The following is a 17,480-nucleotide window of genomic DNA, read 5'->3' as shown; positions in this document are numbered from 1 at the left end:
TCCTCAGCAGAGAACTTGGATAACTCTGGTGCAGCCATGTCTGTTTGGACTTTATATCTGTTCCAAATCTAACAACAAGACCCGTAATGGATCGTTCCGGATGGTTTTGCCATGTTTTTCAGGTCAGAAGATAGAAGTGCTTAACTGGACCTATAAAGGGATGAGTGGCTCCCCATGTGTAGGTATATACATAAAGAGATTCGTTGTTGAGTCCCCTCTATGTTCCAACATGATCCTGTAGTGTCCATCTTTAGAATAGATGTGGGGTTATGCATGTTTTACATCTTCGGTGTGCAGATGTAGCTTCTCCCTTGTGTGAATTCTATATGTCTAGTTGTCCAATATGGCTTCTCTCCTGTGTGAGTTCACATTTCAAGATCGATTTTCCAATGTGACTTCTCTCCTGTGTGAATTCTGATTCTCCTAAGTCGGTTCCCCTATCTCTACTAGGGCTGAACCCAGTTTGTGTGTCGTATATAACATGAGTTTATATCAACTTGCACATACGTGTACATGTATGTATATAAATAAAAAAAAAAAAAAAAAAAAAAAAAAAAAAAAAAAAAAAATAATAAATTGATATACCCACATACACATATAGGAAAAAAAAAAAAAAAACTGAACAGAGTAAAAAATAAATAAATAAATGACGCACATGAATGGGTAGATCTTAATGGGGTGACGGGAGTCACCAAGGGGCGGTCCAGGCACTGATGAGACAGTCTGGCACTGTACCGTCCGTCGGTAATACCCCCGACGCACACATTTTTGAGGGATATAATGTGTAGCATCAGATGCTTCCGTATTATACGTTCTGCCTCCCAAAGGTACATGATTTACATCATGTAAGAATACACTGCCCCATTATTTACAGAAAACCGAAGATCTCTAGTTCGGCGTTGAGACCATAGGGTGTAAGCGTCTGAAATTCAAAGATAAATCTGGACTCCTGTCTTGACATTTTGGATATAAAATCGCCTCCCCTCCAATCCTTCTCCACCTTTTGTATAGCTGCATAAGTTGTACCCCTCAGTCTACTTTGGTGTGCTTCTTTATAGTGGGCCGACAGTGTGTGTTTGTCATAACCCCTTTTTATGTTGTAAAAGTGTTCTGTTATTCTCTTTTTTAGGGTTCTGGAAGTCCTCCCTATATACTGTTTGTGGCATGGACATTCGATGATATATATGATGTTTTCAGAATTGCATGAGAGTGTGTCTTTGATTTTATGTTCACATCCATTTGCTGTTGATGTTACTATAACAGTACGTCTCTGGAATTGTGTGGCTTTGCAATTGCTGCACATGCCACACCTAAAGAATCCATTAATCTCAGGACATATAGTAGGTTGGGAGCTACCATTCCTTGCTCTCACAGTCGGAGCTACCTGTAGACCTAAGTTGGGTGCCTTAGAATACACTATAGGCGGTCTTGGAGGTAATAAGGGGCCAATTAGTCGGTCGTCCTGTAAGTGGTGCCAATGTTTGGCAATAATTTTGCCTATGTGTTTGTAATTAGAGTTGTAGGGCAGGACTAATTTGGTGTCTTGATGTTCGGCATCTTTGGTTTCTATATTTGATGGTTCTAGAAAGAAAGCACTCCTGTCTAGCTCCCTCGTTTTATTTAGGGCCTTTTCAAGTGCTGCTTCTGGGTATTTCTTTTCTCTGAACTGTTCCCTTAATATGGATGCTTCCTGTTCAAATCGGTCATTTGAGGTACAATTCCTTTTGAGTCTCCGGAATTGGCCGAAGGGGACATTGAGCAGCCATTGAGGTAGGTGGCAGCTATCAAAGAGTATAAAACCATTTCTTGAAGTAGGTTTATGGAAAGTGTTGCACTGTAATTTGGATGTATGGGTAGTGATTTGTAAATCTAAATATTCTATGGAAGCTTGACTAAAATGTGATGTGAATGTAAGGTTGAATTGGTTCTGGTTCAATCGATTGACGAACTGTGGGAGGTCAGATGTTGTTCCTCTCCAGAAAATTAGTATGTCGTCAATATATCTTTTCCAGAGCACCAGGTCTGCTCCCAGGTGGGGCAAGATGTAGTGTTCCTCCCAGTATGCCATACAGATTGGCATAACTGGGAGCAAACCTGGTGCCCATGGCAGTGCCAGACGTCTGGAGAAAAAACTTGCCGTCAAAAAAGAAAAAATTGTGTGTAAGAATGTATTCTATGGCTGTAAGTATGAATTCTGTTTGTTCTCTTTTGATCGAGTCATCTTTTTCTAGAAAGTGCCTGACTGCTGCAATTCCTTGTTCATGTCGTATGCAAGTGTACAAGGAACTGACATCTAAAGTGGCTAGGGTCCAATCAGATTGCCATTCATGATTCTCTATTAATTTGATTACATCTGTAGTGTCCTTGAGGTATGAATTTGTTTTTTTAACATATGGTTGTAGAAATCTATCAATATATTGCGACATGTTGGATGTAATGGAACCTATCCCAGATATTATAGGTCTTCCTGGGGGATTTGTCGCATGTTTATGTACCTTGGGTAAGCAATACAGTACTGGTATTCTCTTTTCTGTACCTAAAATGAAATTGTATTCAGTTTCTGATAAAATACCTTGCTCCAAGGCTGATTTACATATTTCTTCTAGTTGTTTGTAGTACTGTTCAGTAGGATTATGTGTTAGTGGTCTGTAAGTGTTAGTATCTGAAAGTTGACGTGTGCATTCCCCCTTGTATGTGTCAGTGTCCATTACAACTGTCCCCCCCCCTTTGTCTGGCCATCCCCCCAACGGCCATCCAGCGATACGAGCCTATGCCAGACTTCTTGATTCGGGACTACTGCTAAATACATCTAGGTGAGCTGCCTGCGCTGGGCCCGGCGCAGGCAACCTCACTAGGCTCCATATACACACAATTTTTATTTTATCTTATAGATTTTATCCATTTTTATCTTTATACTAGTTAGGCATTTATATGTGATTTTTATGTATTTCCTATGCATATAGACTGCTTTCTACTATTAGGTTTACCTTACTAGGTTTTTTACAGCGATGACCTACTATCAATATGATATATAGATTCAAGCAATAAATGTTGACGTACAATTTATACAGGTGCACAAATCATATGTCTTGACAGTGTTTGTAACACACCACCTGCTTCTAGAGAGCCCTCTATATTGGTACAGTATCTGACTCTCACCTTCCCTTTATATAGTAGTATAGGAATTAAATTGTGGCTGTATGATGTTCGTGGTTGTAGAAGGCAAATCTGATTTATTTGACACCTTTAAATTCTGCCTGCTTGAGATTTTCAGCATTTTAACAGCACATTTCACAGTCATGTTTCATAAATATTCCTAATATGTTCAGTCTTGACCTTGAAGTGTTTACTTTCCCCAGTAATGGACATCACTGACGTGATGAAAGGGAAGGCTGAAAGCGATGAAGAAAAGCAGCATTTTATACCCTTCCATCCGTAAGTATTTAATGTGCCTGATTTGCATTTCCAGAATCTACAAATTAATTTAAGAATTAGCCATTTGTTACTAAGGCAATGCTGATAGCTTTTCATTTATTAATGCCTTATGCTACAAAGTTCATAAAAATGTCTCCTCAATTATTAATGAACAGATGTAGCAAGTGTCAAACTTTTGTTAATACACAGCCTTGCTGGTAAATAGACCGCTTTAAGTAAAGTGCTCTTCTGATAGATTTATTGAAACCTAACAGAATAGACTTGACTGTACAAATAGTGTACGTAGAAATATTGTCCTGGGTAGGATGCATTGAAATATAAAGGGGAAGTATGGTGGCTAAAAGGCTAAAACAATGGGGTAGATGTAAAACGAAAACATCTTTTATGTTGTTGTGTGAGCAACATTATAAAAATTAGTATACTTTTCTAAAGCGAACTATACATTTGTAATAGATATTGGCTCAAGAGCTATTTCACCTAATTTTACCATAAACCTAGATTTAAATGGAAAAGGTATATTACAGTGATACATCTCCTGTAGAACCAAAGGATCAATCTTTCTATCCACCATCCTTATTTCCCCTGACAGCAGATAGTCAAGAGGTCCCATAATAATAATATTTATATAGCACCAATTCTGCAGTAATTTACAATATAGAGGGGACAAGAGCAAACAAAACCAGAAATTACATAGTAACAAACTGTATATGTATCTTGCAAAAATGGTGCTGGACACAACATGTAGCTTTAACTATAGGTATATACTGTCAGACTACCCTGACTGCTTCCCTAATAGTGTGGAAAAGTAGTGATTCAGATTTCTGCCCGACTGCTGGATCAATAGCTGCACAGTCCTCTTCCTTCTTATCTCATCATCTATTTCCTTCCTTGGACCTGCGCCTGGCTATACCCATTTGGAGGTGTTGGGAGTGTTTTTCTATTGTTTCTATCCCCTGTGCATATCGGGATAGTGCCTAGATGAAAGTTGTGTCTCTGTTGTATGTCACACAGGTGACAGTTACCTGCCCTTGTTTTTCTGTTACCCAGTAGACACTGATCCTCGCAATGGAGCGCTGTCCTTTTGTTTCTATTTACACTACAATGTCATAGTGATCTTTTCAGCTCAAACTCTTTTTCAAACTAAGATAAATTTATCATTTGTAGGAAGACATACATAATATTACAATTAAAAGGACTTTGGTATCATTGAACCTGAAAAGATACAACATTAGAACAAAGCAATCCTAACAACCATATTAGAAATCCGAATCCTAAGGCAAAGTGTTTGATACCATAATTGCAAATCCAATAACCTTCTCCCTCTGGCAACAAAGCCATTAAACAGCTACACTGCTTTTGTGAGGAGTATGGTCAGATTAAAACATAGTTTGAACAAATTTCTCCCCTGAAACCATAAGATCAAACTATTTTTTCACTTGTAGTTGTCAAGAGACCACTGCCAGTGGTTGATGTTATTAACATGACCTTGCTGTAAAGAATTTATTGAAATAATAATCTTTAAACCTGGAAAGTTAGAAAGTTCAGAGCATGTAGCAATAAAATGCTAAAATAGATCTATACCTCTAATTATGGCTCCATTATCAGTCCCTTCCTGAGAAGCCCCCAAGTACCCCTCTTATTGCTACCTCTGCTCCCTCTCTGTCCTCTTATCTCCTTCCCCTCTTGGATATATTACTGCTTTATTATAGGATCATCTCCAGTAGATGCATTTCACTTGGTTACTCACCAATTTCAGCCGCTCATTTATCTAATAGATCTTGTTAGAAGAAATAGAGCTTAACCCCATAAATGCCTTATGACCTTGTCACATATGCAATTCACCCCTTTAAGCAGAAGCATTTCAAGACTTTTTGAAAATACAGAATGATGTGGAGAGGGCATCTTAATGTGAAGAATACTGTTACTGGATGATGTGTCCATTATGATGCAGTGACAAGTTATATAACTGAGATTGGGATAGATTTGCCAGTTCTGTTATATATTATACCACGCAGAAGAGGTTTCAGAAGTCAATGGGGCACATTATATTTTTAAAATTATGCTTCTCATTTTCCTCAAAATAACAGCCGTGTTTTGCCCTGAAATTTTTTGTATGAACATACCCTTATAAAGGAGGTGCCAGATCATGTTCTCCATATCTCGAAGCCATCATTCTGTCTGTAAACAGTTAGGGTGTGTTCACTCTCCGCCGCAGAATACTGCCTGCCTCATTGTCAAACGGCGTCTCATGGGCCTCCACTCTTCGCTCAAAGAATTGACATGTCAATTCTTTGAGCGGAGAACAGTGGGAGTGGAGGCACGCGAGCCCTCCCATAGAGACGCGGGATTCTGCAGCAGAGATTTCCGCTGTGGAATTCTGCCACATTTTTGTTCGGTGTGAACTGGCCATTAGTATATTATATACTTATAACTACCAAGCAAACTACATCTGATAGAAGCAAAAAAAAAAGTTAAATGATTACACACAGTAAAATAAAAGAAAACCTGGCTGTAATTTTGAGGTTAAATACGGCAGTGTTTTAAATATGTAGCTATGTTCACAGTGTATTTTGGTCAGTATTTTTGTCAGTCTTTTTGGTTAGTATTTGTAGCCAAAATCGGTAGTGGAACTGTGTTTTCAACCCTCTCCTGATTTTGCTTGAAAAAATACTATGTGTGAACATAGCCTAATATTGTGCTCCATTGAAGTAAATGGGACGTTGGCTGGCAGTGTACACACATTAAAGAATAATGTCCATAATTATTACATGTTTATTATTTACAGTCTGCTTTTGCAAAATGCAGTCATAATTTAGCTCAAAATTACGTCTGTTTTTTATTTTTTTTTTGCTGTGTCTTTTTTTTTTTTTTTACTGTGTGTGAACCTAACCAAAAAGAGTCTAAGATATTTCTTAGATAATTAAAAAAAACATCCCTGGATTTATGTGTAGCAAGTCACCTGAAATGCTTTCCAGGAGCGTTTTGCATCTAAAACACATTGATAAACCTGCCTCACCCTTCCTGCTATGACCAAACGTGTTTTAGCAATGTTGTAAGTGGCAGAACCTCCAACTACTATTCCCTTATTTCAATATATCAATGCATATTATAAATAATAACAAAAAATATATGTAGAGGTATGTTCACACGCCATTGAAACGTATAATAATGTTATGACATTGTTCGTAAAATAACGACCGTTGTTTCAAAATATCTGTCATTATTTGCTGTGAAATGATAGTCGTCTAAAGAAAAACGCACACTATTTTAATGGTGTGTAAACATAGCCATATATTGTAGTAGTAATAATAATAATATTTTATAATAATTTAGCACAATTTTTTGACTTTTTGTAGTTCATCCGTAAATTATTTATGTTTGCTACTATATGGTAAAGGGTACTGTACCTGAATTAACCAAGACACATTAAAGGACAAGTGCCATGAAAACCTTTTTCCCAGTAATTGAAGCACATTACAAAGTTATATAACTCTGTAATATGCTTCAATCACCTATCTGCCTCCCTTCCCTGTCTTTTCCCCCCCTCCACCCCCCACCAGGAAGTGTCCTGACACAGACCTGATTACTGTCGTCACCGTCACCAAGCTCTTCTCTCAGCTCCTTCTCCTGTTACACTAGCCTCCCCCCTCCCCTGCCTTGTCAGGTGACAGGCTTGCTCAGCTCCCATTGGCTGAACAACTGCAACCCATCACTTGTCAAATCTCACTTGCTTATCTTCCCTCAGACTGACTCCGGCACATAGGCAGCTCCCCCCTCCCCTCATACCCTCTCTCCCCCTCCCCTCATACCCTCTCTCCTGCTGCCGTGGACTCAGTGAAGGAGTCATGTCACTAGAGTAGATAAGCTGAGCAAGCAGAGTCACCTGACAAGGAGGGGAGGGGGAGGCTGGTGTAACAGGAGCTAGAGCAGCCCTCCTGCTGATGACTCATCCTCACAAGAAGGAGCTGCCTGGTGACGGTGACGACAGTAATCAGGTCTGTGTGAGTTAAGACACTTCCTGGTGGGGGGTGGAGGGGGGAAAAGACAGGGAAGGGAGGCAGATAGGCGATTGAAGCATATTACACAGTTATATAACTTTGTAATGTGCTTCAATTACTGGGAAAAAGGTTTTCATGGCACTTTCCTTTAAAGCACATTTGCTTTACCTGACCTGGTCTTGACAGCTTTTGCATCTTTTATGAGCTTATACAAGCCACTCAGTTTAGTTTAATTTTACGACTTTACAAACATTCATGCTGGAAAAACTTTTTTTTTTGCAACAATGCAAAGTACATGTTCCTTGTTTTTTTTTTTTTTTTAAATTAAGAATGAGGTGGTGGGTATTAATTTACTTACACTATTAAACAAAACTCACATTAAAAAGACAGACATAGATAGATAATAGCTGGATAAGAGATAGATAGATAATAGTTAGAGATGAGCGAGTACTGCTGGTGCTTTTTTGGGGGCTGCTTTTTTGGGGGCTGCTTTTTTGGGGGCTGTGTTCACACTACGTATATTTCAGTCAGTATTGCAACCAAAACCAGGAGTGGATTAAAAACACAGAAAGGATCTGTTCACACAATGTTGAAATTGAGTGGATGGCCGCCATTTAACAGTAAATAACTGCCATTATTTCAATATAACAGCCGTTGTTCTCAAATAACAGAAAATATTTGCCATTAAATGGCAGCCATCCACTCAATTTCAACATTGTGTGAACAGAGCCTTTCTGTGTTTTTAATCCACTCCTGGTTTTGGTTGCAATACTGACTGAAATATGCTGACTGAAATATACATATACTGACTGAAATATACGTAGTGTGAATGCAGCCTTAACCAATAATTATCCGGGGGGGGGGGGGGGGGGGGAATGAGACAGGCACTAGGAGCACACAGGTAGAATCTGCATTCATTGGCTGGTTAAACCATGTGACCTTTATAGTACAATAATAATGATTTTCAGATTTGTTATCAAGTGCTACTTGGAGCTAGCCAGGGACAGTTAGGTGTTAGGTGATTTTAGGTAGGAGGGACCCCCCAAAGCCATTGTTAGGGCTAAAATTATAGATATCAAAGCTTCATCACACATATATACAGCTATTAAACCAGCTAGCAGCACATCAGTGTGTTCATATAGGCAGGAAGCTGGAGTGCACTGTGAGGAATAGGCTGCAGTGTATCTACTTGCTCAAAACCTCAGATATAGGGTATACAGCTGTATACTGAGAGTGTACCAAAAAAATATATAATAATTTGGTAGTACTGTTTTGCGTTCTGTGCGTAACATAAACCAGTTCAACACCTTCGTGTATTTTTTCCACTTTACATAGATGTTATATTGTGCTTGGAGTGTATAGTTGATAGGCTGTTATGGTGGAGTAATACTGCGACTTGGGCTTGTTAGATGCACCCAGACATGCTTCCCCTGCTGTCCCAGTTGCATTCCAGAGGTGCTTGCATTATCTCCTAAGGTGTCATTGTGGACTTTAAGTGGTCAAATTTTGGTTTCCAAGAAACTAACATTTTTCTCCCATAGACTTTAATAAGATTTGATATTCAATCAAAATGTCGAGTATCATGGTCTACTCAAATTGAATTTTAAAATTTCAAATATTTCACTACTCGTTCATCTCTAATAATAGACGAATAGATGAGTTTAAAAAAATATTAACTTATGACGGGAACATACCTAAATATGACATGTAAATAAAATAGCATTGTTCCTGTGTAGGCATCCTGTCAGTGATTTTACCTGTAGAGCAGAAATCACAGCCTTCAATTGCTTCTTTGATAAGTTAAAATATTTAGAAACCGTTTCCTGACTCCTCCATGCAGAACACTTCTAGCTCAGAAATATGATTTGGTTGTCTTGGATGCACAGCTTGTGTGAGATCCGGGGGCCTGCGGAGGCCATTCTTAAATCTTAGTCGTTTGTTTTATAAAAATTCAAGGTTGCTACAAAACTGTTTATGGTCATTGTCATGGTCATATCCAGCCACTTTTAAGTTTTAGTTCCTTTTCTGTCCAAAAGTCTATGGATTAGGAGCTTATACATATATCTCAAATTTTGTCCAGGCAACATTTTATTATTTTTCTAGTAGGAATAATGGTGCATTAGCATTTGCATAAGTCTCATATTTTATTTTGTCCTTTGCAAAGTTTGTGTTAATGTCTTTATCCTTAGGAAATCTACACAACATATCATGTAAACAGTTGGTGCCCAAACATTTGCCTAAGATTATCATTTGTGCCACTACATAATTAGCTCTGCCAGCCGTACTGAATACATTGTGGAAATTTCTACTGCCCAGATATGACTGACAATACCCAAGTATTGCTTATTTATATAGCAGAAATACATTCTGACGTTCTGTGAAGTGAATGGAGTTCATTCCAGGAATGTAATAGTATATACTGTACTTTTGTGTCAAAAAGGATCAAAGTATATTAGGCTAACTCCTAAAATACTTGGGTCCATTTAAAGGGTTTGTCCTGGGATACAAAATGTACATGTGGCTGATAGAGCTATAAAAATTAGTTATACTCACCACTCTCAATCCCCCACAGTTGCTGCTTGGATGACTCTGGTTCACACTCTTACTGCTTCCCACAGGAACTGCCCTACTTAGGCGCGTATCAGTATCAATTCTATTTTTTTAGTGTCTCCATATATGTATGTATATATATATATATATATATATATATATATATATATATATTTTAGTGATGAGCGAACATGCTCGCCCCCACTTGGTACTCGTTCGACTCGAGCATTAGGGTACTCGATGGTACTCGTTACTCGGACAAGCATCTCGCCATACTCGAGAAAATCTCATAATCTGTTTCCTGTAAGTTTCAGAGCTTTTTCTCCATAAACATGCGAGACACTCTTTGGTTCATCCTGCGATCACGTGGGACCCATACATGTCGATAGCAGCAATTGGTTGGCCAGATCAGATGACCCTGCCATATAAAAATCGCGGCCGCCGTGGCTCAGCTCACATGCATCCTGGAAGAGATCAGGGACAGAGCTGCTGCTGGTCAGGGAGAGCTCTAGGGAGGGAATTAGCATTCCAGTAGGCAGGGAATACGAGCGAAACAACCAAACAGCCCTTGTAAGGGCTTCAAATCGTTTTTAAATTGTATTACTACTACTACTACTACTACTGCTGGCTGGGACTTGCAGTGCAGCTACCACGATTTCAGCAGCACATTGTGGTGATGCTGGCAGAAAGGGGACATTAGTGTTGCATACAGACCCCTAAGAAGTGCTCAGTACTACTATATTTTCTGATTTCTGTATTTCTTACACAAGGCATATCTAAGTTCACTACTACTTGCTCAGTGTAAAGGGGGTATCACAGAGTGTGTATAGGTGCAGCCACCAACAGATTGTAAACCACAGCTATTGCCCAGAATTTGGCATAATGGTGCGATTAGGCAGCCTCAGAGGCATCCATACATGCTGCCCCTGCTGTTTCCTGTCCATTTTCGTGGTGTTTCCATAATTTTCTGAGGTTGACAGGTTTTCACACAGCCTTCCCTCTACCGAACTTGGGTCCCCTGCAAAAATGCTCGAGTTTCCCATTGACTTCAATGGGGTTCATTACTTGAAACAAGCACTCGAGTATCGGGAGAAATCTATCTGATGTGAATGAAAAATTAATGAGGTCCAAGATACTGACAATAATGATGGGATGTTAGTCCCCACAAGTCTGTACAACAACAAGGAAATGTGATGAAAATATTTCACAAACTGACTTGTTACAAAGTTGTATACTCCTATACTAACCACAGCAGTGGCTTGTCCGTCAGCCTACTACACTTAACTCCTACAAAAAGGACACTGTCATAATCAATATATCTAATCTTTATTAATGAATTTTCATAAAAACATGATTTAACAATTAATAAAAAGCCAAACCAACCATGCACATAAGACTAAAAATTGTTACAAAGTTAGTATATACTATGACAGTGTCAACTTTAAAGTCAGTGTAGCTCTTTAGTATAACCCAATCTACTGCCAATGTATATCTATAGAGATTGCATGGCTGCGTGCTGGATTTTATGCACCTGAGTGTGGATGAAACACCTGAGCACAGTAATTAGAAAAGGTGTCTATGGGTCCTATAACACCAACAGATTATCTGACAGAATTTTTCGAGCCAAAACCAGGAATGGATTATAAACAGAGAACAGGTAACAAGGTAAAGACTGAGATTTCTCCTCTTTTCAAATCCATTCCTGGCTTTGTCTTGAAAAAATCCGTCAGATAAGCCCTACATGTTTTTAACCATATATTGAAGTTAAGGGGAACCTGTTATTAGATTCATACTGCCTAAACCATGAACAACAGGATAGATTGACAAGCTTATAGCTTTAGCTTTGGATGACAACAGGGCTCCAAGAGATCAGGGCAGACCCTGGCCATGGTCGACAAATCTCTCCCTATTTGCATATAGGGAGAGATCTGCCAAACAGGGCCCGGTGATGGGTTCCCTATAAAGCCTCCTCCTAGTATCTAAATTAGAAATAAGACACAGGGTCCAGTGGATAAAAGTAAATCTGTCTTTGAGCTGCCCAAGTCACATTGTCACCCCATGTCTAATATTTTCAGGAAACAGCTCATTGTATTGTATTTGATACACTTTTATATTGGGATCCATTATGAATGCAAGATGGCATATGCATTTGTGTTCCCAAACAGAGCATATAATCAGATCAATAATGAAGATGTAGTGAATGTAGGAAGACTGTGTGCATGAGACCAGGCAGGTTGTGCTGTCTGTGTGCTGCCAAATGGAGCCGTGTTTGCTCTGCAAGGCATTGAGTAAGTGGCTTTACAGCCAACTAATTGATGAGTTTTAATGTCACAATAAAGTAACAGTTGTCAAATTACATCATCTTCTCTTTGTCTTCCTCCAGGGTTGCAGCAGAGAATGATTTTTTGCACAGCCTTCTTAACAAAGTCACAGCACTAAAAGGAGACAGCGGTGGACAAGGTGAATGAATGTCAGCCTGCTTCAAAGTGAAATATACTATCATAAAATCACTGCAATATCTCTCATTCTGGATTTTTTAAATTTTACTCTATACATTTCAAAATATATACAATACGATTTTATATTAGTATTATCATATTATCAACTGCTTATCTGTCGTAATACATATAGTCTATATCGAGTTTATATAGTCTAAATAGAGTCTATATCTATATCCAGATTCTAATAATTCGAATGCACCGTTCCCATGATCATTATACAGTAATTAAAGAGACTCAGAGGGTTTAGGCTGTCCTAACTAAGGGTAGCATAAACTAGTGACAGAAGCATAAACAAGCTGAACAGAATGATGTATCACTTACATTGTTCTGTGCAGCTGATTGGGAGATATTCTTTTGAACAACGTGGACAGTAAGTATTCCTCTCCATTATGTGCATGAGCCCAGTAGTCCTCAATATTCATGAGAAGCAGAAAACTCCGCCCACCAGCTGCTGATTGGCAGTTATCTATCCATGCTGTGTATAAGCAGTCAACTGTTACTCTTCAGCTTGAGGGCGGGGGGAAGGGGAGTGGCAAGAATCCTATTCTCCTGCATATTAGGAGAATGGCTGAACAAAACAAAACAACGATCTGTTCAGCATTACTATCACTAGTTTAGGCTTCCCTCATTTAAGGCAGAATAAACCTAGTGACAGATTCCCTTTAACTCAGTCTGACCTGGATACCACATTAAAGATTATGTTACATTGAACTTCATGATACCATTGTTATTTTTCAGGTCTTTGGGTTACAGTGAAAATGTTAGTTGGTGATTCTGTTCAGATCCGGAAAGACTATCCTCATCTTGTGGACAGAACTACAGTGATTGCAAGAAAGCTGGGATTCCCTGAGATAATTATGCCAGGTAGGCCATGGAGAGAAGCTTTAGCAATTTAGTTATTGATATAAAATTTGTAACATGGATAGAGCTGATCTGGATATAAAAGGTTTCCTTCATCAACACAGTGGACAAGGATATATCAGATTCATATGGTAGTTACCTGATGTAAGCTCCCATTCCCTGGCGCCTTTGACACTGCATCATATACAGTAAACAAGCCAAGATGTTAGAATGTCATTGATAAAACACAGGTTCAAAGTGGCTAATGGTGAACTCACATCTCGCAGGCAAATTTTTCAGTGCAGCAAACTGTAACACCTCTTTACCATACCTGACCCTGAGAGAGGAGGTGTTACAGCTTGCAGCTTTTCAGGAGTTTGAAAAAGCCTTATTGATGCCTTATACCAGAGGATAAAAGCACAGATGGCTATATTAAAGGTTGTTAGACCGTGTATCATATTATGTTTTCAATTAGATATATATATTTTTTTAAATCCTTGTTTCTTGATATTTCTGTTACATAATTGATGTGGTGCCTCCTTGCGTTCCTGTGTCCACCTAATGTGTCCATTGCCGTAGTAGGAAGTAATTTAGAGCCAGTACAAAGGTCAATCCGGTCTCATTGTGATTCACTGTAACAACATTCCACATTATAAAATACGTAATCCAAGAAAATCACAGCATGGCCAGAGGTCACGGGTATAATGAACTTACTGCTTTTCTCATAAATTGCTACTTTTTTTGCTTAGATTTATGGTGCATTAAATAAAAGCAGCAGGTTCATAAGCTGGACCTCTGGCTATGCTGTCCTTTCCTTGGTTAAAGTGTGCAGTGCTGGTTGGAGCAGGAATGTTGTCTGTATACAACAGGATTTGGTTAATGACACTGAGTTTCTGCTATGATCTGGTACTTAGTAAGCAAATCAATTATAGGGTTAACATGCAGCCTTATACACTTTGCGAACCATTTAGAACCTGATAAATATTCTTTAAGGAGTCATTGCTATACCCCTATATACAAAAAAGTCATCAATGTATCTACTCCATGTTGACACATATTAATGAAAAAGAAAGGCTTAAACTGCATCCATAGATATGTAGTTCAACAATTTATTCTACATTGCAACACCTGAGTCCTACATGTTTCATCTGGGTCCTCCAGTCTTCCTGACATACCCTATACATTTAGGATGGGTGCACTGTGGATCGAGATGCACAAATAGGCTCAGTCACTCCAAATTTTTTCTTTAATACAACATGTAGTAATATTTGGCTCTCCTAAACCCAGTTGCCTATATAATCTAAGAAACTTGTAAGAAGCATCAAAGTAAAACTGTTGCAGCTCTGTATTGCCAATGCTTCATGAGTAACAAAAGTTTAGCCTATTGATCTTTTTTACATTGTTCTTTTACACCTTGAGCGGTAACATGTACAGAATTACGCTATGTAACATGTACACAATTATGTCACCCAGCTTTGGTTCAGATATGGAATCAAACAGAAATACAGCTGAAGTGTATGTTCAAAAGAAGAAATGTTAAGGGTTAGATCTATGTTTAGCGAAAGCACCAGAAAGGTTCTATTTATTTTATTTATTTTTATTCTGTATCAGCTCATGACTGTGTCATAGACAGCCATGGGTGGGTGCTCTCCATTATTTTATATCTTCTATATTTTATCATAAAGTTTATGAAAAAAATCAAAGTACCCCAGCCTCCTAAAAATATATTCATGCATTTTGTTGCAGCATGAAAATCAGAGATTGAGTACAGTTCAAGTATCGCTTAAAGGCGTGCTTTGTTCTCCCTGAGTTACACAAACCACAGCCTGAGAGCCTAGGCTTTTAAGCATTTGATTGAGAGCCACCCCTAAGTACTCCACCCAGGGGCATAGTAAGGATTCATTGGGCCCCATAGCAAAAAACTGTATTGTTGGGCCCCCTGTGCCGTATATAAGCAGGTATGCCCAATATGTGCATCCAAGTAGTATTCACGCCGCTCTGTGCCCCATATAGTATAGGAGGTCTTCTTTGCATCCATATAGTAGTTAGGCCCCAGTATGTATCTATGTAGGTGGCCCTCACCCAGTAAGTAGAATTCCCCATATTCATATCCTCCAGGCTAGTAGTCCCCGTAGTAATCTCCCCCGCCCCCCCCAATAAATTGTATTCTTTATGTAGGTTATCCCCTTGTAGTACTAGGGGAGACAGTGGTCTCTTGTGGCTGGCAGAAGGCTGCATGTGGCTATAAGTATGACTGGCAGAGCAAAGAGCCAATGGCTTCTTGCTTTGGTAGTCCTCTGTATTTAACTAGAAGGGCCCATTATAAAACCTTATGGTTACATAAATAGGTGAAGTGGGCCCGCCTGGTAGTATCCTCCTCTTAAACTTTTATGTACTGCAGTGTGTACTGCAGTGTGACACAAAGTTCACTTACATGCTGCAGCACAAAAAGGGATAAAGAGCAGAAGACAAAGAGATCTCTGCTCGTGCACTGATAACCCCGACCACACACACATTTCTACTTGTGGATAGCTGGAGAACGGACGTCAGGAGTCATCAGTGCATGAGCAGTGAAGCAGAGATCTCCTTGTCTTCTGCTCTTTAACCCTTTTTGCATTGCAGCATGTAAGTGAACTTTGTGTCTCTTATACACTGCAGAACATAAGGGGTTAAGCAGAAAGACAGGACGGATGTGTGTGTGTGAAAGACACAAGTATGACTAGTCCTGTGTAGACTGGCACTCAGGTGTGTAGCAGTGTTGCCTCCTCACAGGTCGCAGAAAGGAATCTTAGTGGCGCTTTTATCTTTCTTGGCAGTCTGCGTGCTCACTGTGTGATGAGCAGGGCTGGGACAAACGGTAGGCCAAGGTAGGCGATGGCCTAGGGTGCCATATCCTGCTGAATTACAGGGGGCACAATGTATCCTTAAGTAAACCTCACCCATGGCAGCATCCCATCCCTGCTCTGCACCACAGCTGCTGAAGGCTCCAGCCCCGCAGCGGCAGGACCTGCTCTTCTACTCTCTTCTGCTCGGCTCCAGAGCTAAGGAAAAGCTTCTAACCAATGTCACATGACATCTGGAGCCAATCAGAAGAGAGGAGAAGTGCAGAGACAACACCCGCCCCCCTCCAGACAGAGAGAGATGAGGAGTCTGATCCTCCACTGCTACTGCTGTATATGTGTGTATCTGTGTGTGTGTGTGTGTGTGTGTGCTAATGGAGTGTGTGAGTGTGTGTGTGTGTGTGTGTGTGTGTGTTAGTGGAATGTGTGTGCTAATGGAGTGTGTGTTAGTGCTCTGTATGGCTGAGGTAGAAGTACAACTCCCAGCATGCACCTGTGTGGTTAAGGTAGAACTACAGCTCCCAGCATGATCCTGTGTGGCTGTGGTAGAACTGCAACTCCCAGCATGATCCTGTGTGGCTTTGGTAGAACTACAACTCCCAGCATGATCCTGTGTGGCTGTGGTAGAACTACAACTCCCAGCATACTCCTGTGTGGCTTTAGTAGAATTACAGCTCCTAGCATGCTCCTGTGTGGCTGAGGTAGCACTACTGCTCCCAGCATGCTCCTGTATGGCTGTGTTAGAACTACAACTCCCAGCATGGCCTGTATGGCTGAGGTAGAACTACAACTCCCAGCATGCATCTGTGTGGCTGATGAAGAACTACAACTCCCAGCATGGCCTATGGGGCTGAGGTAGAACTACAACTCCCAGCATGCACCTGTGTGGCTGAGGTAGAACTACAGCTCTAAGCATGCTCCTGTGTGACTGAGGTAGAACTACAACTCCCAGCATGCTCCTGTGTGGCTGTGGTAGAACTGCAACTCCATCATCCTAAGCCACACCTAATGCTCCTCCCCCAGACCAGAGACAGATCAGCAGTATGGTCCTACACTCGACCTCCTCCTCATAGGCAGAGACAGTGTCATCCTCCAGTGGCAATGGCTCCCCACAGACCAGATATAGCAGCAGCATATACATATAGTCTGGCCCTCCAACCCTCTAAGGGACAGGGAACTGGCCCCCTGTGTAAAAAGTTTGGGGACCCCCTATTATACACTATATGGGGGCAGCCAGGCTATACCGTATGTGGGGGCTACACTCTGTGGGTGTGTGTGGAGACTATACGGCTATACACTGTGGGGGCTGCCAGGAG

At 40.1% G+C, this 17,480-nt stretch overlaps 1 protein-coding gene across 1 annotated transcript in view; it reads left to right on the top strand.

The window, feature by feature from the left end:
• DOCK2 (dedicator of cytokinesis 2) overlaps positions 1 to 17,480 on the top strand; it is a 478,101-nt gene that overhangs the window by 88,731 nt on the left and 371,890 nt on the right. The window contains exons 11-13 of the mRNA XM_069970478.1: positions 3,360 to 3,435; positions 12,367 to 12,443; positions 13,223 to 13,348. Coding sequence (XP_069826579.1) covers positions 3,360 to 3,435; positions 12,367 to 12,443; positions 13,223 to 13,348 — 279 coding nt within the window. The remainder of the gene's footprint in view (positions 1 to 3,359; positions 3,436 to 12,366; positions 12,444 to 13,222; positions 13,349 to 17,480) is intronic.

Source organism: Dendropsophus ebraccatus, chromosome 1 (assembly GCF_027789765.1).
Source record: "Dendropsophus ebraccatus isolate aDenEbr1 chromosome 1, aDenEbr1.pat, whole genome shotgun sequence".
NCBI lineage: Eukaryota > Metazoa > Chordata > Amphibia > Anura > Hylidae > Dendropsophus > Dendropsophus ebraccatus.
Note: the sequence above shows the minus strand (reverse complement) of the source record. Positions and strands in the feature narration are given on the sequence as shown.